General features: G+C 45.8%; 1 protein-coding gene across 8 annotated transcripts in view; it reads left to right on the plus strand.

The window, feature by feature from the left end:
* The window catches only part of ABCC8 (ATP binding cassette subfamily C member 8), a 74,753-nt gene that overhangs the window by 7,652 nt on the left and 46,911 nt on the right, over window positions 1–20,190 (plus strand). For all 8 annotated transcript variants that reach the window (XR_014231389.1, XR_014231390.1, XM_082341388.1 and 5 more), the window contains 5 exons: window positions 3,703–3,869; window positions 5,487–5,729; window positions 6,620–6,808; window positions 13,850–14,014; window positions 17,143–17,298. Coding sequence is in view for 6 of the 8 variants with exons in the window: in XM_082341388.1 (XP_082197514.1) it covers window positions 3,703–3,869; window positions 5,487–5,729; window positions 6,620–6,808; window positions 13,850–14,014; window positions 17,143–17,298 (920 nt within the window). In the remaining 2 variants the exon portion in view is untranslated. The remainder of the gene's footprint in view (window positions 1–3,702; window positions 3,870–5,486; window positions 5,730–6,619; window positions 6,809–13,849; window positions 14,015–17,142; window positions 17,299–20,190) is intronic.

Below are 20,190 nucleotides of genomic sequence, written 5' to 3' on the forward strand. Positions count from 1 at the left end.
CCATCAGGATCATCCAGGTGATGCCCCCACCCCAGGGGCCCCCCAGTGAGTGTGGTTGAGGGACTAGGGGGCAGCAGGTGGAGAGGTGTTAAATACAGGCTTCGGAGAGCCTCCCGCGCCAGTGTCTGAAGCAGCTCCTCATGCACAGAGACCTCTCATTAACCACGAGCCCTGGCTGACCGGTGCCCCTGGAAACGCCCTGTCTGGGCATCTGGCGAGTTCATTTTCTCATTCTCCAGAAAGTGCATAACGTTATCTCCACAAAGCACAAATGACCACCTATGGATGGACCAGTCCTTCTCCAAGGAACAAAGACTAACTCCCCCCTTTGGTAGAGCTTTGCTCTCCACAAAGCCAGAAATTCTAGAACAGGGAAAAGGGAAGAGGATGCACCCCATGAGCTGCAGGGCAGCGGGTATTAGGGGAATAGTTGGCCCTTTGAGGAAGCTACTGTCCGGTCACAGGTCTGGAGTCCTGCAGAAAGGTGACCCATGATGTGGCTTACATTGTCCCGCGAAGTAACCTTGTTCCTGGACCCAGGTGAGATCAGAAGGTGTTCTGTGAGAAAGTCATGTTTGAGCTGAGAACTGCAGGATAGGTAGGAACTAACTGCGAGAAGGGACAGGGGAATGCTTCAGGCAGAAGGAGCAGCATGTGCAAAGGCCCAGAGGCAGAAGATGCAAAGCGCATTAGGAAGTCTCGGCAAAAAACAGCAGCTGAAGTGCAGAGAACAGAAGGGAGCTGAACTTTGAAGGTTGGAGTGGCATGTGGGGCAAGACCTTGAAGGCCACACTACAGGCGTTATTCTTTATCCCAAGGGCGATGGGAAGCCGTTGAGGATTGGGATGTGTGTGTGTATGTGTTAACATATGCATAACGTAAATCTTACCATTTTAACCACTTTTAAGTGTACAGTTCAGTGGCACTCAATACATTCACATTGTTGGGTAACTATCACTACCATCCATCTCCAAAACTCTTTCCTCTTCCCATTAAACAATAACTGCACCCATTAAACAATAACTGCACCCATTAAACAATAACTTCCCTCAACCCCTCGAAACCATCATTCGATAATACTTTCTGTCTCTATGAATCTGACTACGTTAGGCACCTCGTATAAGTGGAATCATACACTATTTTGTCCATTTGTGACTGGTTCATTTAACTTATTATATTCTCAGGTTTCACCCATGTTGTAGCACGTGTCAGAATGTTCTTCCTTTTTAAGGCGGAATGATATTCCATTGTGTGTGTGTGTGTGTGTGTGTGTGTGTGTATATGTATATATATATACACACACACACACACACACCATATTTTGTTTATCCATTCATCCATCAATGGGCAGTTGGGTTGCTTCCACCTTTTGGCTATTACAAATAATGCTCCTATGAACATGGGTGTGTTGAGATCATATTTGATTAAATGTATTGCTCTACGGAGGCTAGGTTGGAGGAGGGCAAGAGGGGAAGTGGGGAAACCATGAGAAAGCTCTTAAGGTGGTCCAGGGGAGACATGATGGTGACCTGACCCAGGTGGCCACCCAGATGGACAGAAGTGAGTGGATTCAAGATAATTAGGAGGTAAAATAGAATTTGGTAATAGGTAGGATGTAGGGGTGAGGGAGAAGAAAGGGAGGGATGAAGCAGAGGTAATGGGAATTCAGAGTTTAAAACTCACCAGCAGCCCCTGTGTTTTACTGCTTTCTTTCCTTTCTCCTTTCTCTCAGACATGCACTAAGCTTTTACCTAATGCTGCTGTGTCTGGCAACAGGCTGAGGGCTCAGCACTGTAGGATGGGACTGTGGAAATAAACCCTGGGCTTAGTCCTGGGTCCACAACTAACTCCCTGTGTGACCTTGGACAAGACACTCAGGCTCTCTGAGCCTCATTTTCCCTATCTGAACAGGAATAATAAGTCCCTGCCTAAGGCATAGGGTTCTTACAAAGATCAAATCAAACCATATCTGTTACGTGTTAGAGGCAAGACCAATCTGAGACATATTTTCAAGTCTTGGCCCCGGGAGGAACCTTCACGAAGGTCTGAAGAGGTTCTGGTCCCTGGGATAGAGTCTGTTGGTAGAGTATAGGTGTGGATGCAGGGGGATGTCCCCCAGCTAGGGGATTCCTTGTGACCTGGAGACCTGACCCAGCTGAGGGACGTCATCCCAGTCTTGAGGGCTGGGACCAGAAGCGGATGCTCCTGCCCTCTATCCTGATGCTCTCACTCAGGTGGCATTTGTCCCTCCCCAGTTCAATGTCTCAACCTAGTTCCCAGCCCAGAGCCAGGCTGAGACAGACCCCAGCTTTTGTCCCCAAGAGATGCCCTGGCATTTATGTCCTGACCCACCTAGGGATGAAGGCAGGGTGACAGAGGAGCTCTAGGCATTTAGGCTGACCTTATATCACATACAAGATCATATATATCATATATCGCAGAGCATATGACTCTAGGGAGTAATTGGGGAAGGACTGCCTGTGCTAAAGCACCCCCTAAAGGGGGACTTAGTTACTGCTCTCTTTTGTTGTCACCAGCTGACTGTGGTTTATTGGTGGATTTGGATGGGGGTGGGTGGGAATTTACAGGATAGAATCCACAGATGGCTCCTGATGTTTATGGTCCAAGGTCTGAAATCTGGAGATAACAAATATGTTAACAGCTGATATCCAAAGAGCACCCACTGTGTGCCAGGCTCACTGTGCTAAATGCTCTCCATACATTGCTCATGACGACTTTTGAGGTAGTACTATTATTATTCCCATTTATGGATGAAGAAACTGAAGCCTAGATGGGTTAAATGACTTACCCAAGGTCACATAGCTATTAAGTCAGAGGATCTGTGCCCAGGCGTATCTGGCTGCAGGCCCGGCTCTAACCACTATACACACTGCCTCTCAGGACTGTGACTCATTCTTTTGTATCCCCCACTCCCCAGGCTCCCTGAGGAGCATCATCATGCCGTAGTGGACTCTGGACTTGGGGGCCAGGGACCTAGGCCCTCACCCTCTCTCTGTCACTAACTTGCAGTGAGCTTGGACATGTCACCTCCTCTCTCTGGGCCTCAGGTTCCTCATCTGTTAAATGAAAGGGCTAGATTGAAGGACCTTTAAGATCTTCCCAGCTTGGGAATTCACAAGGAAGCCATTGTAGGGTGGAGCCTACATGCACAGGCTCCGGCACTAGGCTAGTCCACTTAATGGCTGTGTGACCTTAGATCAGTTACCAAACCTTTCTGAGCCTCGATTCCTTTGTATGTTAAACTGAGCATGACGGCAGCACTTCCTTCACAAGGCTAATATAAGAAATAAATGAGATAAATATGATTAAAGTGCTTATTTGGTATGGTGCCTATAACTTAGTTAAATTCAAGAAATAATTCCACTATTTTTCTTCTTATTTGTTGTAAAGGGAAATTTGGCTGACCACCTTGACTTCAAGATGATTATTATTTTTGAACATACCTATCATGAATGTTTTAATGTATGCACAATCGTCTCAAAATTACACACTCATATATTCACATGCACGGACACCCCTTTACTCAGAAATGTGCATACTCACACCCATAACACTTGCTTGTCCACACACACACCTCTTCCCTGACACACTTATTTTCTGTCCTCTTCCTCACAGTTGCACACACACACACATGAATACGTGCACACACATCCTCCGTGCTCTCTTGTCTCTCCTCGGCAGCCCTTCTAGTCTACTGGACCTTGGCCTTCATCACCAAGACTATCAAGTTTGTCAAGTTCTACGACCATGACATCGGCTTCTCGCAGCTGCGCTTCTGCCTCACGGGGCTGCTGGTGATCCTCTACGGGATGCTGCTCCTCGTGGAGGTCAACGTCATCAGGGTGAGGGTAAGCGGGCCACTCCTGGGCTGCCACCCACCTGAGGACACACCTGGGCCAGGGCGGGGCTTCTGACCCGTGTCCTGCGCCTGGGTGTGGGTCCCCACCCTCTTCTTAGCCAAGCCCTAGAAGGAGTCAGCTTCTTTTACCTGCTCCCAAAAGGAGAGTTGAGGCCAGTGGGAAAAGTTTCAGGAGGAACATTCCATTCGGCCCAGCTGCCCTCTACCCCAGGCTTCCAGGGGGAGAGGAAGTGACAGCTGAGGCTGTAGGATTCTGGCTTTAATCCCATAGAGAGGAAATAAAAGCTTCAGGTACTGGCTTCTCTGAGTTTGTTTGATTTTTTTTTTCTTTTTGAGGTCAGGGAGGCTTATTTTAATGTATTCATATAGTTACACATGAATGAGTAAACGTGGCAAATGTGGCTACATACATGTCTTTTGTTTTTTTATCATTTTTGCTTGCCCCCTTTCCCTCTCTGAGATTCATACCCTCCCCTCCCCCAACCTCTCTCTCCCCAGGTAACCCAGATTAACAGCCTAGTATATGTCCTTCCATTCTTTGCTTTTATTAATATAATACCACATACTTGTATCTGTTAAGAATTTCTTCTCAACACATATAAGTATTGTTTTTTTCTTTCAATATTAGTTTTCTAAAAATGGGATCATATTATACATAGTTTTTCACAGCTTGCTTTTCTCATCTAACAGATACCCCTGGGGACTCCCTCCAAGTCTGATATGGTTAATTTAGCTTCCTTAACGGCTGCATAATATTCCATAGTGGGGATGAGCCATAATTTATTCAGCCATTACCCTAGTGATGGACATTCACTTTGTTGCCAACTTTTTACCTTCATAAATAATGGCATATTCAACATACCTATATCTTTGTGTATTGCTGCTTTTATTTCTATGGGAGAGAATCCAAGGAATAGAGTTACTGGCTCAAAGGGTCTGTGTATTTTAAATGTTAATTGATGCTGCAGATTACCTTCCAGAAATGCTGTAACCTACCAGCAATGAATCAGAAAGCGCTTTCCCTTTCTCCAACCAGCAAGGGGGGCTATAGCCATTTCTAATTTGCGCCAGTCTGATGAGCAAAAAGTGCTACTTTAATCTGCATTCTCTGACTCCTCTGCTTTAGTTGGTGATTTGCAGCCTATAGAGGCTTCTATATTCCCTACCTCCACTGACCCTCACATGATCCCCTTTTTAGATGAGGAGACACTTTAGATGAGATGTGTCCAAAGACGCCTTGCTAGTAAGCAGAGGAGGCAGGATTCAAACCCAGGTCTGCATGGCTCCTCATTCTGCAAACCCTACATGAAACACAATGGCATCTTCAGAATTGTAGGAGAAGATGGTATATGGGAGCTGCTCCTCCCCAGCCCAACCCACCCCAGGGGATTCAGAGGGGCCCTCGATGAAGAGTTATGAGTCAGGAGGCCCTGGCGCTGGTAGCCAAGAGGAGTTGGGGGATCCTTTTCCTGGGAATAGGCAAACGATGGCCCCATCTATTAGAGGTCAAGGGTGGGATGTCACAACCCCAGATCTTTGCTGAGGCAGAATAGTGGGTGGTGAAAAGTTGCACTTACCCATCCCCAGTGACCCATGTGCCCTACAGAGATACATCTTCTTCAAGATGCCGAGGGAAGTGAAGCCCCCAGAGGACCTGCAGGACCTGGGGGTGCGTTTCCTGCAGCCCTTCGTGAACCTGCTGTCCAAAGGCACCTACTGGTGGATGAACGCCTTCATCAAGACTGCCCACAAGAAGCCCATTGATCTCCGAGCCATTGGGAAGCTGCCCATTGCCATGAGGGCCCTCACCAACTACCAGCGGCTCTGCGAGGCCTTCGATGCCCAGGCGGTCAGTGGGGGCATGGCCACACCATCCATTCCCTGCCCTCTGGTTTAGAGTCACAGATGGGGACATCAGAAGGTATCAGGTCAAACCCTTGATGGGACAGTGGGGAAACTGAGTCCCAGTGAGAGGAAGAGGCTTGCCCTAAGTCACACAGTGAACCAGGGACAAGTCCAAGACCAAAGACTCATAGGACAGTCACAGCTGGAATGACCCTCACAGTTTAGCTCATCTGGTCTAACAGTTTCATTGTCCATGTGGGGAAACTGAGGCCCTGAAGGGAGGTACTGATTTCCCATGGCCTGTGCTCTTCCTTTTGGAGCTCAGTGACTGTAAAGGTGGGAATTTTCACCCATTTGGAGAGCAGGGGCATTAGTAGCCTGATCCTTACAATAACTCTATGATTTGGGCCAGGCAGGCATCTCTCCAAATCACTGATGAGGAAACTGAGGCCCTGAGAAAGGCTGTGACCTCCCCAGAGCTGGCCCACAGATGGTGGGTAGTAGAGCCAGTTGCCTGACTCCCAGTCCAGTGCTCCTTCACTGCTTCTGCCCTAGCATCAAGGGGAGACGCTGAGGCAGACACAGTGGCACTGGACTGGCATATGTTACTCCCTCATTACAGTGCTGTGCTCCCCACGTAGTCCCTGACCAGCTGTGTGACCTTGATCCATCATCTGGCCTCAGTTTCCCCATCTGGACCATGTTGGGTCCCCGTATGGACCCACACAACCACACGCTTGGTGGTTCCATAATTTCTTCCTGGAGTTCACCTTTTTGCAGCAGATGCCACTGGGTTTCCCCAGGCAGCAGGAGCCAGGAGCTCCCTGGGAGGCTGGGCCCTGCTGTGAATGGGCCCTCAGCCACTCTGACCCGGCCATGGGTCTCTCTGGGCAGCGGAAGGACATGCAAAGCACACAGGGTGCCCGGGCCATCTGGCAGGCCCTCTGCCATGCCTTCGGGAGGCGCCTGGTCCTCAGCAGCACTTTCCGCATCTTGGCTGACCTGCTGGGCTTCGCCGGGCCACTGTGCATCTTTGGAATCGTGGACCACCTCGGGAAGGAGAATCACGTCTTCCAGCCCAAGGTAGGCCACCCAGAGGTAGAGCAGGGCACCCTTTGCAAGGTTTTCACTCACGGGTGAGAAAGGGCAAGAGGCCGATGTGTGTGATCTGTGGCTGCACCGGGGCAGCTCCTTACCATGCACAGACCCTTAGCAATATCCCCCTCTAGGAGATGCTCTGCATCTGGTCAACAGAAACGTTAGAAGGCAAGCTTGTGCCCCTAGAGGATTTATGGCACTCTGCTCTTTTCACCATACCATAATCACCATAATACCTCTCTCAGTTATGTCATCATTCAGAAAGTTGCAGGAAGTGCATTTGTTTATCCTGTGTCTAGAGCTCCTATTTGTTAGCTTTTAGTTCATGTCATCTTAACAGACTCTAAATAACTTCTCACGAATCTATCTTCTTCAGTTTTGTATATGCACAGCACTCAATATTCGGCAGGGCCATTTTGGTGGCGCTTTTGGGGGGAGGAGAGTGGGAAACCTCCGTGTGTAGGGCTTTTTCTCCCTCCACTCCAAATTTTATTAAAAGCTGCCCCAGTTTTATTAATATGTTAGACTTGCCCATTAAAATTTCTTTTTAAAAAAGAGTTCCATGTCTTAAAAATATTTGAAACCCATTGGACTAGATGATATCCAATGGCCTTTCCAGCTCTAAAGATGCTACAGACTGAAATTTGTTCGGACAACAGAGACAGAAAATCTTTCTGGGGTTTATCTTCCTTTCTTGGGGCAATAGCATCCACTCTGGGGGTGAGGGTGGAGTACTTAATTCTTCCATCTGTTTCTTTGCTGCCACTTAGGTTTAGATGGTCACGAAACGGAAAACTTTTCACCTCTAATAAAATTCAGAGTCTTATTTTCCCAGCAGGAACATCATTATAACCTTTTAACCACAAACAGACAGTCCAAAAATGATGCAGGGAATTACTAATTAGGGATCTGACTACTAATTTACGACTCTCCCTTGTGTAATGTTATTCATCTCGTGGACTCCAAAATTGCAGATACCATTTAATCCTCAGGAGGGTCATATGAATTTTTTCCAGAGATATAATTAATCAGCTGAGTACTTTTAGCAGGGAATATGAGACACTCCAAGTCTGTTTGTCTGATTTACTCAGCAAATGATTATTGAACCCTACCATGTGCCAGACCTGGGTTAGGCTGTGAGAGTATAGAGGCAATGGTTACGATGAGGAGGATTAACAATAATAACAACCATTTATTGACTGCTTAATACATGCCTGGCTGTGTGCAGAAGTTATCCATGTGTTATCTCATTTAATCCCTAAAACAGCCCTTTAGGGTAAGTTTTTTTGTAACAGTTTTATTGAGATATAATTCACATAACCATACAACTTATAAGGTAGGTATTTTAATTCCCATTCTACAGATGAGGAACTTGAGGCTCAAAGAGGTTAAGTAACTTTTCCTAGGGTCTCTCAGCTAGTTAGTGACAGAGTCAGGATTTGAAACCAAGTCTCTTTCACTCCGTAGTCTGGGCATTTACAATCATGATGCTAAATTGATTATTATTATCAAGCCATCACTGCTGGCTCCAAGGATTGTGAAACCCAATGGAGGAGAGAGAAATCTAAATAAAATATTTTTATACCATGTGTTAAATACTACTACTCGGAAATAGATACAAGGAACTATGGGAAGAAGGAGTGACTAACTCAGCCAGTGATCATGACAGCTTCATAGAGGAGAGGGTATTTGAATGGGGCCTTGACAGATGCATAGGAGTTGGCTAGGCTAAGATGGGTAGATTTCTTGTTCAATCAAGAATGTGAGGACTATTAACTTTGAAATAAATTTTATGAAAACTTTACTGTACTTCACAATTTTTTCGCTTTTAGAAAATGCTTCTATAATGTGTCAATTTCTTTAAAAAATAAACTTGAGAAAGCCTAAAAAAAAAAAAAAAAAAAAAGACTTTGAGGACTCTTTTTGCTTATTTAGACTTCAGTGGCTTTTGAGCCGCTGAACTTTATTTGGCCCCAAAAGAGGGGGGAAGAGACTTCTTCTCTTGTCCACAGGAGTGTCACCTTCAGGTTCAGTCTGACCTTAGATGACGCCCAAATACTCCACACTGATAAAACTGCAGCAGCATGGAGCCAGTTGTTAATATTAGGGGGAAGTGACACCAGCCAGAGCCCTTATCAACTTGTCCACATCGTCTTCTTCTTCCTATGTTTCCCAAAACTCTTATGCCAGTCTCCTAAGAACTCTGAGGGCGGATGTGTCAAAGAGATGGTGAGAACAACACTTAGAATATTAGTTCATCTGAATGTTAGCTTTGCCTTCTCTTTTCTCTTTGTTTATACACAAACCCTGAGATTTGCTGCCCTCTCATTGGAACGCTCTTGTCTCAGTTACTTGTTGGCACATAAATCGCCGAGACAGGTGGCCCTGCCTCAGTGGCAGCAGGCCTTATCAAATTTAGTATTTGTTCCCTGCAGCCCAAATACAATCAGCAAATTACAGACATAGAAACGAGAGTTGAAAGTAAATATAGTCTCCAATGTCAGCAACAAAGAGTCCTCAATCGTGTGGTTGCTTGGGATATGGCTTAATTCTCATTTGGGCTTCTGGGCCCAGAAAGTAGGGGAAAGGGGTCATTTATTAAAGTTACTTGGTTCACCCCCCTACCTCCCAGCAGGCAGCTCTAACCCAGAGAGACAGGTGCTATTCTGGTCTTTATGAACAAAGAAGGAAGCTCTCTAGCTACACGTCACAGTGTTTAACAACCCTCTCAGTGAGAAAGCCCTTCTTTCCGCTCAGCCTGAATCCATCCTGCTGCAGTCAGCGCAGCTGGGCACCCGTTGTTTACTCTGTTATCAGTGGCTGCCCTGTCCTCTCTTCCCTCGCCAGGATACTCACACTTGACAAGAATCATACCGCCCTTGGCATCTTCAAGGACAAGCCTTTCTTATCTCTTCTTTTATTGCTGGAAGTGTCATATAGCCTGCTAGGTCTTTGGCACTCCTGTCCCCCTGCCACTCCCCAGGGAAAGCTGGGACCCAGGCTGTGACAGCCCACAGTAGATCTCTTTCCAGCCCCCTCTCTCACCCAACCCCCACCAACAATCTGTCACCTTCCACGGATGCCTCTGATCTGTCAGGGGGGCAAGGATTTATGAAAAACTGCTGGCATCTGAAACCTGCCAGTACTGCTCTAGGCTGTGAGCTGAGCAGAGAAAAAAAGAAAGAACAGTCTGGGTTTGATCTCAGGGCCAAAGCTTCAAATGGCCTCTAAACCTCAGTGGGAGTCATGTGTAGGTTAGTGAGTGTGTATTGTTTCTGAATGAGTTCTCCTGAGACCTGCTTATGAGTCTATGCGTATGTCCTTCTGTTTGTCCCTGTGTCTCTTGGTATGTCTCTTTCTGTGTATACCTGTGTTCCCATTTGGACGCCTATATTTGTGGCTATCACTGTGGGCACTTTGAGAACTTATATGCATTTCTGTGATTTTGTGATGTCAGCGTGTGGGTTGGTCTCTTTACGACAGTGCCCATGAGCAGCTCTGGTCTGGCATGCGTCACTAACCCCCTCTCAGCTGCCAAGATGCATCTCCAATGTCACCTCCTCCAGGAAGCCTTCCTCTGGTTGAATTAGATGCTCCTCTTCTGTGCTCCCATAATATCCTATGCTTGCACCATCAAAGCACCCCTTTTCTTTTTTCCTCAACTTGACCCTGAGTCTCCTAAGACAGGACCTGCATTGTCTGACCTCTGTGTGCCGAGCTCCATGCCTGACACCCAGGAGGCACAGGAGAAATGATTCTTCAATGAATAATGCAGATGTTACTGTTACTGCTTACACTTACTAAAAAAATTTTTTACCTACATTGTTACATTGGATTCTCATAACAACTCTCTGAAGTAGAAACCCTTAATGGCCTCATTTTACAGGTAAGGAAACTGAAGCTCAGAGAGGTTGAGGAACTTACTAAGGACATAGTAGCTAACCTAATGAGTCAGAGCTCAGACTCAGATATGGCTAACCTCAAAGTCTAAGCTCTAAACCACGATGTCAAATGGTTGTGGATTGATCGGTGGGTGCCTTGGTCTGTGAGTGGTCAAAGACAGTTCTCAGTGTTTTTACCCAGGGCCTCCCAGAACTGGGACCTACAAGCAATTCACTTTTTGGCCCTTGCCAAAATTGGAAGCAAGATCCCAAGTGTCCCCCTCTCCTTTAAGCTCCAGAGAACAAGGGAAAGGAGCCTTTCCAGTCATACCTCTGGCCAGGCAGGGGCAACGGGAGTCAGACCTGTAGAATCAAGAGTCCTGGGTGCTAGGCCTACCTCTGCAACAAGCTCCCTCTGCACTCTTCAGCAGTCACTTACATTCTGCAGGCCTCTGTTGGCTTGACTGTAAAATGGGGAAATGTATAGCTTCTATAAAAAGTAGATGAGGGATGAAGATCATATGCACTGATTAATTTAAAATATATTTATTGAGCGCTACTGGGGAAACCCCTGGAAACAAACACAATTTCCTCCCTGAGAGCTTGTGAAAATGTGAGACAAGGGCATCTGATCTTCCAAAGCATTTACCACCTGCCAAATGTCAACTTGTAAGTCCTTGGCCTCTTCTCTCCAGTCTTCAAGGTGCTGGGCAATGCCAGTGCTCTCACAGCCATTTGAAGCTTCCCAGGGCCTGCCTTCCTTGGGCCGCATCCTGGGCCTCTTTGGCTAGTCTAGAACCCACTTCTTAATCAAAATGTAGCTATTCTGGCCTCCATCTCTTTTACGCTGTCTCTTTGAAGAGAGATCAAATAATGACCCAATCAATGACTTATACCTGCAAGCAGATTTTCATTTTAACAGGTCACAAAATTCTTGATCCAAATAAATATTATTTCTGACCGCAGGGTGTGTGTGTTGTTAGGGGAAGGGGTCAAGGCTTTGCCTTTAGACCTGAAAAAAGAGAATTTGTTGCTTTGTGGAAAATGTACAAATACTGATGAGTGTATTTAATAAATAGCACCCATAGCCTAATCAATGAGATCGGTTGATTTTTCTAGCCCTCATTCTCCAGCGTATGTGCTTTCTGATCATTGTGACACAGTGAATGAGTGTCATTCCATGCTGCTCGAGAGCTTTCATGGTAACTGGTGTTCTTGGTTGCATAGTGTTCCCATGAGTATCGTAATATACTTACCCATCCCCTGTGGTTAGATATTTACATGGGTTTTTGCACTCTCCCCCTGCTATAATCCGGAGATAGTACATCTTTGCACATACAGCTATTTCCTTATGTTAAATTATTTCCTTTGGGATAAATCCGCATGATGTGCTTTGTGGCTTTAAAATAATGGACTCTATTCTCCAGAGCTGGGTCTCTACAGAGGCTGGTAGAACAGAAGAATTCCAAGGCATGTTAAACAGGACCAGGTTTTTCCCAAGCCTGGATGACTACATTTTCGACCCAGAACCATCCAGGTGGGCATCTTTCAGTCCCCCACAAGTCACAAGCTTGTAGCTGACAGTAGGAGACTCAAGGTCAAAAGACTGGATGAGGCTTAAGTAGTGGATCTACGGTAGTGATTTTGGCATCACACAGGTTCATGTTCACGTGTTTTCCTTTATCAGCATGTGACCTTGGGCCAGCCATTTAACCATGCTGAAACTCCACTTCCTCATGTGTAAAATTGGGCTAATAATGGTACTCTTCTCATTGCGTATTGTGCGCATTGCACCTGGTAAATATTGTATCCTGCCCCTTGCTTCCCTGTAAGGTCAGGTTCTTAAGCCACATGGCCTAGTTTTAAGGTCCATTTTGCTGCTTCCAGCCATCCCCACCCTCTCTCCCTTCTCCCTTCTCCCTTTCCCTGTTGTACTTTAACAAATGAGACAGAGTCAGGGGCTTCAGGTGTCAGTAGGACCCCCTTCTAGGAGACCTCACTTCTCCCTATATCTGCTTCCTGCTGTTCCCCAAAAGGGAGAGACCCCATCCCACAGAGGAAGGGCCATACAGTTGTAACCAGGACCAGCTCCATGGAGCTGTGAGGGCTGGTTAAAGGGGCCTGTTGAACCAAGAGGCAAGATCTTCTCTACCATCAAAAAGGCCTGTATCCAGGATGCAGGAATTTCTGACTCTAGGAACAGGACTCCGCTTAGAATCCTGACCCTTTCAGCCTGCTCTGGTGTGGACACGCCATCAGGCTCCCTCTCATCACTTTGTTCCCACCACTCTTTATCCCGCAGCAGCAGTTCCCACACCCTTCCAAATCACTTGCAAAGTTCAGGGCAGAGTCTCCGGAAGGGGAGAGCTATGTCTTCATGGAAACACTGATGTGGCTCTGCTGGGGAGCGATGGACTTAATCAAGATCAAAGTTTTCCCGGGAGCTGTTGATGATGAATTTAGAAACACATGCTGTTGTTCCCTGGTATCTTTAGCAATGAAGTCAAAGTGTTTTTTTTTTTCCTCCCCACTGCTTATCATCTGAGATCTTGCTGGAGGTGCAGGAAATCTTACATTTAAAAGGAGGTCCCAGGAGCCCACAAGGCTGGGGCGCTTGGGTCTGAAATAGTCAATTATAGGCAATGAGTTCCCATCTCTCGCCTGGGAACACTACCGCCATGTTTTCTGCTGGTCTTTCTCCCCAGAAGTTTCTACAGTTCAGGCTGTTGGTGAATGTGGGACAAAGCCTCAGCTGATTCTGTTTTTGTAGCAGAGAACACACGTCGTGGGATCTGTTCTAGCAGTTCTAGTTTTGGCTGCTCTGTGATTCGCTCTATTTATTCTTGTCCTATTCAGAGTGAGCTCCCCTGGCCTGGTGGCCACAAAGCTGAGAGTCATATTTATGGGCATGAGGTTAGAACTGGGCCACATTCTGTTCACCTAAGTTTATTGATGGAGAGAGTATGGGCAACCCTCCCTATAGTTAGAAGAATGCTAGTCTTATTTTTCACTCATAAACAGTTGCACAAGGCTTGCAAGCATGGAGGGTCCTATAATAATGGCCTCTATGGCCCAGTAACAGGTACCAATGGCAGTCATTTTGCTGGCAACGACTACCCCACCTCTGAATTTCTCTTTCCAACAGACACAATTTCTCGGGGTTTACTTTGTCTCATCCCAAGAGTTCCTTGCTAATGCCTACGTCTTAGCCGTGCTTCTGTTCCTTGCCCTCCTACTACAAAGGACATTTCTGCAAGCATCCTACTATGTCGCCATTGAAACTGGAATTAACTTGAGAGGAGCAATACAGGTACTTGAATGATTATTCTTTTCACTTCACAATAAGAACTGCATTATTTGTCCTGATGGACACTCAAGAATGATTCTGCTGTGAATTTATTTTCTTGTTGCCCTTTAACAGTGTTTTGAAACAATAACCATTGACAAGGCAGTGTGACATAGTGGAGAGTGCCTTGGGCTGGTCTTGGGAAATGTTGTAGTTCTATCCCTAGTTCTGCCTTGGACTAGATCTGAGTTGTCAACTGCTCAGCCTTGAATGGGACGGACATCACTAATCAATCACAGCACTTTTTCCTGCTGATTGCAAGTGCAGCCTAAGAATCCTTCTATAAATGTTGTTCCAGGGCTCTGTTACCAGACAGTCTTCTTTGGTTACAAAGAAGCATGTTTGACATACCAAGACTAGATAGACTGTAAGATCTATTTGAACTCTTAAATCTTGGGTCATGACAAGAGAGACATATCCAGCCTGCTAAGTCCCTGGGCCTAGGTTCTTGTTCCTGTCTGCTGTGGCTTCCTTCTCAGAGTCGGTTGAAAGGATGGTCAAGGTCAGGAAGGATTCAGGGCCCCATTAGGCAAGGTGGTGATGAGCCCTAGTGTTTTCATTAGAATTTTGGTTCCACTGTTGGAATGGAGAGACCCAGTGTGATAGTGGTTTAAATAGGATACAAGTTTGTTTTGCACATTTAGTCAGGGCTGATGCGGCAGCTATACAATCATCAGAGACCTTGGCTGCTTCTGTAATGTTGCTTTGCCAGCCTTCTTACATGACTTTGTCTCATGGTTTAATGAGACTATTGAAATTGCCACTATCGTGTCTACATTTAAACTAACAAGAAGAAAGATGGGACAATAGGAAGGAATGCTGCCTTCTTTTCAAATCATGATGCAGAAGTTGCACAGATCCTCTCGCATCCCACTGGGGAGAAATTGGCCACATGGCTATACCTAGAGAGGCTAGAAAGTGTGGTCTTTATTCTTTTTCTTTTCTTTTTTTTTTTTTTGGCCACACCACGCGGCACGTGGGATCTTAGTTTCCCAACCAGGGATCGAACCTGTGCCCCCTGCAGTGGAAGTGTGGGGTCTTAACCACTGGATCATCAGGGAAGTCCCTGGTCTTTATTCTTGACAGCCATATATGCCCGGCTAGAAATTCTTCTTACAAAAAGAAGAGAATTGACAGTGGGGGACAGCTGGCAGATTCTGCCATACCCAGCAATTCCCATGAAGTCAGTAGAACACTAGGAAGTTGTGACTAAATCCCAAAGCCAGCTCATTCTTCAGAAATTTTTCTCAGAATCATGAACATTGATTGGTCCTCTGGGAGCCAGGATCAGAGGCATTGCAGAAAAGGAACTGAGAGGAGAAGGGTATAGCCTGGGCTGGAGACTGTGTCTGGGTCCAAACTCTGGTTATCTTGGTATAGTCCATGTGAGTGGCGCCCCCTGGAGTTGTATAGCGCACAGCTTGTGAAGCTGTCCATCTCCTGTGGTTTTTCATTTCCTCATGAATGTCATCAAGTAAGAATGGTAGAAAGATCCCAGGAAAATGTAAGACCCTCTAAGACTCGTAGGGGTTCAGATCTAGGAGAACCAAGCTATTGCTAGTTCAGAAAACCTCTCTAAAATCCCAAACTCTGTCCAGACCCCTCCAGTGACAGGCAGGCATGTATCACCACAAACAGCAGCCAATTTCATAGTCAAGCAGTTTTGTAATTAAATCTACTTTCTATTTCTGTCATAAATCACACACTAGCCCAATATTTTCCAATTATACTAAAAAAGCCAAATATGTTTTTTTAATGTATTAGCATGTAATTATTTTTATTAAACTGTCTGAATCTTTTGCATGAATTCATTATGTCCCCAAAAGAAAATGCTGGCATTAATTATGGGAGCAAATTAGAAAAAAACTTCTTCCTTTCAGAGATTTACAGAAATTTATAGATAAGTGTTTATGTCTTCATGAGTTTGAGAAGAACCACAGTTCTTGCATGAAAAGTTGTGAAGCAAGATTCCTGTATTATATATAATTTTTGACATATACCAGGTTTCGGTTGTGTAATTCTCTGTATCCTGGTCTTAATAATGCTTTATTTGATAGTTTACTGTATGTTCCTACTTCACTGAAACTAGATTCATTATTATTCTTTAAAGACAAATTGCACATAACTTAGGATGAGCATAGATCTGTCAAAAAATGTCATTGCCATTGTATTAAACCTTACCCATGGTATATATAAACTCGAAAAAGACAGAACAGGTTCATGCTTTAAGCAGACCTGACCCACGAAAAAGCCCGGGTTTACACAAAAGATGAATTAAGGGCTGGGAATCCACCTTGCAACAGAATGCACAGTAGAATTTCATTCAAGAGCAGGCATCCCTAAAAGGAATGCATTTTTCCTTGTTTAAGGGCACAGAGCCTGACAATTGCCATCTTTCTGGGAGGCACAGTCACTGCGCACATAGAGCTTTTAGGTTCGGAGTTCACAGGGAGCCATTACCATGGCTGCTCCCCATCTACCCTGGGGAAGTAGAACAAGGTCCTTGCGGTGGCCAGACTCCGGACGGTGCTGGGGCTGATCGACACAAGCATTTGTCTCACAGAAGACCTTCCCAGGCTGAATCCTTGTTTTATTTAAAGGCTCAATTAAGACAGGACTTGGCCCCAGAGCATACCCACTTTCCCAGTTGAAGAAGCCGCATTAAAACAGATGGCTGCCACCCTTCATCATTTTTATGGCTCTAAAGTGTGTTCTCCACGGACCTCCGGTAAATCAAGAATACAACTGGACGTGAAAATCTGCTTTTAAGATTTAAAAGCTAATTAAGTCCTGTCTCCAAGGGAAGGGCCTTGCTTGCTGGGGAAGTAGCTTGTCATGCTAGCACAGATTCCTCACGTGAATGCTGCCTCTCTGACTTGCTTGAACTATAGTCAAAGCCCTTTACCTCTCTGAGCCTTAGTTACTCCATTTGTAAAACTGGAACAATCACGCAGTGCCCTTTACAGAGCTGCTCTGGGGCTCCATGGGGGAATGTCTGAGAAGCCCCTTGCACTTTAGAGACACATGGCACCTGGGGTGGTGATTAGGATGTTGATGATGACAAATGTGAAATACTCTGCTCTCATTTCCAGACCAAAATTTACAATAAAATTATGCACCTGTCCACCTCCAACCTATCCATGGGGGAAATGACTGCCGGGCAGATCTGTAACCTGGTAGCCATCGACACCAACCAGCTCATGTGGTTTTTCTTCTTGTGCCCAAACCTCTGGGCTATGCCAGTACAGGTAAGGGATGTGTGCTTTGTTGGGGATTGGGGGACACAAAACCAGAATCCGCTGGTACATGCCCAGTGGCCAGGAGCTCACCATCTTCCATTCCTTGTTTGCCTGTACCTTCTATCCCCTTGGGGTCTGCATGGAGTGTATGCCTGCGTGTCTATACTGTCTTAAACTCTGCAAGTGGTCTAGCCATCTCTCTTGATGATCAGAGAAGGCAGTGTCACTAAGACTTTTAAAATGTAGCCAACCTTAAAAAAAAAAGAATAGAATAATCATGTGTGGAACACTTCCACAAACATTAAAAGTTATGTTATAGCAGAGTACTTAATTACGTTGAAAAGTGTTCACGATGTATTTTTAAGCAAAAAGAGTAAGTTAAAAATAGTATTCACAGTGTGCTTCCTGCTAAATTGGAATATACACATGTATATATTTGCACAGATTCACACAGGAAAAAAAAGAACTGAAAGTCCTCGTGGTGGGATTACAAGTGATTTTTATTTTGTTTATGTGTTTCTAAATTCTCCAATAAGCCTGTGTTAATTTTGGAAATCTAAAACATGGCATTCCCTAAAGCCAGGCAACTTTTGGGACTGGCTCTGGAGGAGGCACATTCTCCCCCAACAGTAGAATGAGAATCCCCGGCACGGTTTACCTGACTCCTGGCCTCGTCTGCTCCATCTCCCATCTGGAGCTCTTCCACCACAGAGTCTGTGATTCCTGTCCTGTGCCTGAAGATGAATCTTCACTCTGGTGCTCGGGCCAGAAGCTGAAATCCAAGATCCATTCCCAGAGGGCCTGCAGGCTTCACGGGGGATGCCTGGTATAGCAGAAAGTGTCTGGACTTGGGTGAGGCAGGCTGATTCAAGTACTTAACCTATCTGAGCCTCGGTTTCCTCATCTGGGAAAAGAGGATGATTCCTACCTTCTGGAGGTGTTCTGATGATTCAATTAGATAATGTAAGCAAAGCACCAAGCACAGTGCCTGGCATAGAGTGGTCACTAAGTAAACATCAGAGCCCTCTAACTTGCTCACTTTGATGTAAGAACTTTACCAATCCAGAATCCGTTGCTTCTTGGGATGTAGATTCCATAAACCTTAATCTAAAGTGATTTTTATTGGTCTTCCTTACCTGTAAAGTTTATGTGTAAGAGACACTAAAGAAAAACAGAAGAAGAGGCTTGCATAGGGAGGCAGCTAGACAAGATTGGATGTAGGGCAGGAAATCTGATGGTCCTTTTTACGGGAACAGCCACATACACCATTCCCTATTACCACTGACCAACACCCAGATCCCTGTGGCCCCCTCCACTCTGCCAAGATGGATCAGTGACTATAGAAGCTGTAGAAGGGCCTGGAGAGCTCACCTAATACAGTCACAGCCTTTTATTGTTTCTCTTGTGTTCCCTCGAACAACCCGTTTTGGAAGATTTTGTCCACCAGACCTGCTGCATTGTTATGGTTACTATTATTTTATTTTTAAAATTTTATTTATTTATTTATTTATTTATTTTTATCTTTTTTTTTTTTGGCTGCGTTGGGTCTTTGTTGCTGCGCATGGGCTTTCTTTAGTTGCGGTGAGCGGGGGCTACTCTTCATTGCGGTGCGCGGGTCTTCTCAATGCGGTGGCTTCTCTTGTTGTGGAGCACGGGCTCTAGGCACACGGGCTTCAGTAGTTGCGGCACACGGGCTTCAGTAGTTGCGGCACACGGGCTCAGTAGCTGTGGCTCCGGGCTCTAGCGCGCAGGCTCAGCGGTTGTGGGATCTTCCTGGACCAGGGCTCGAGCCCATGTCCCCTGCATTGGCAGGCAGACTCTTAACCACTGCGCCACCAGGGAAGTCCCTGGTTACTATCATTAATAGTGTTTATTGCACATGTACCATTGCTAACAAACCTAATAGCTGATAGCCCCTGCCCTGTGCCTGGCCTGCCCAGCCTGTCTCACTTGTGTAATTAACTCTCACAACACGGTGAGGAGGGGGGCATGGGGGTGGGAGATTAGGTGAGAATTTTTACCTCCACAAAGTACTTACCTTTCCTTATTTATCATGAAGTATCATTTGATTTTCTGTTTTAATTCCTCAAAGACTGTACCTTTGCCCTTATAGCTTTGACCAGCCCTCAAGACACAGTGTTACCACCGGAACTGATACAATTCCTTCCACCAGGTCAGGATTCCATGTGCAGCCTGGTTGGCCACAGGGCGCTGGAGGCTTTTGATGGTATTGAAATTAGCTCAGGAGCCCCTGTTCCTTTGTCCCCAGGGGCTCTCCCTGATTTGTCATCTTTTTTATTCACATATACTTTTTTAACTAACAGTTTTATTGAGATATATTTCTCCCATTTAAAGTGTACAATTCACTTCAGCATGTTTACAGAGTTGTGCAACATCATCACAATTTTAGAACCCTTTCATCACCCCAAAAAGAAACCCACGTCCACTGGCAGTCACTCCTCATCCCTGCCCCCAGCTCTAAGCAACCACTGATCTACATATACTTTTGAAAACCTAATGAAACTTTCTTCTCAGAAAAACAAATGTGCATTCACACATTTTGCCTACAATTTAAGGGGCTTTGTGGGCCCCCTGAAGCTTATTGGCAACCATGTCAAAGAACGTGGCCATAGTGAGGACCTCTGTGCTTCCTCATCCCATGGGCATCAGAGGCCCAGAGAGGGTGGGGACCTTACCCTGGGCCACACAGTGAGCTGGTAGCAGCACCATACCCAGGTATCGCCTTTCTGTGGTTCCCTAGTGACAGAGGTCCCATGAGGCTTGTTTGTTTGTTTTTAAGAAGGAGGGTCAGGGACTTCCCTGGTGGCCCAGTAGTTAAGACTTCACCTTCCAATGCAGGGAGTGCTGGTTCGATCCCTGTGATCCCTGGTCGGGGAGCTA

Source organism: Balaenoptera borealis (genome assembly GCF_965194805.1).
Source record: "Balaenoptera borealis genome assembly, chromosome: 11".
NCBI classification, from domain to species: domain Eukaryota; kingdom Metazoa; phylum Chordata; class Mammalia; order Artiodactyla; family Balaenopteridae; genus Balaenoptera; species Balaenoptera borealis.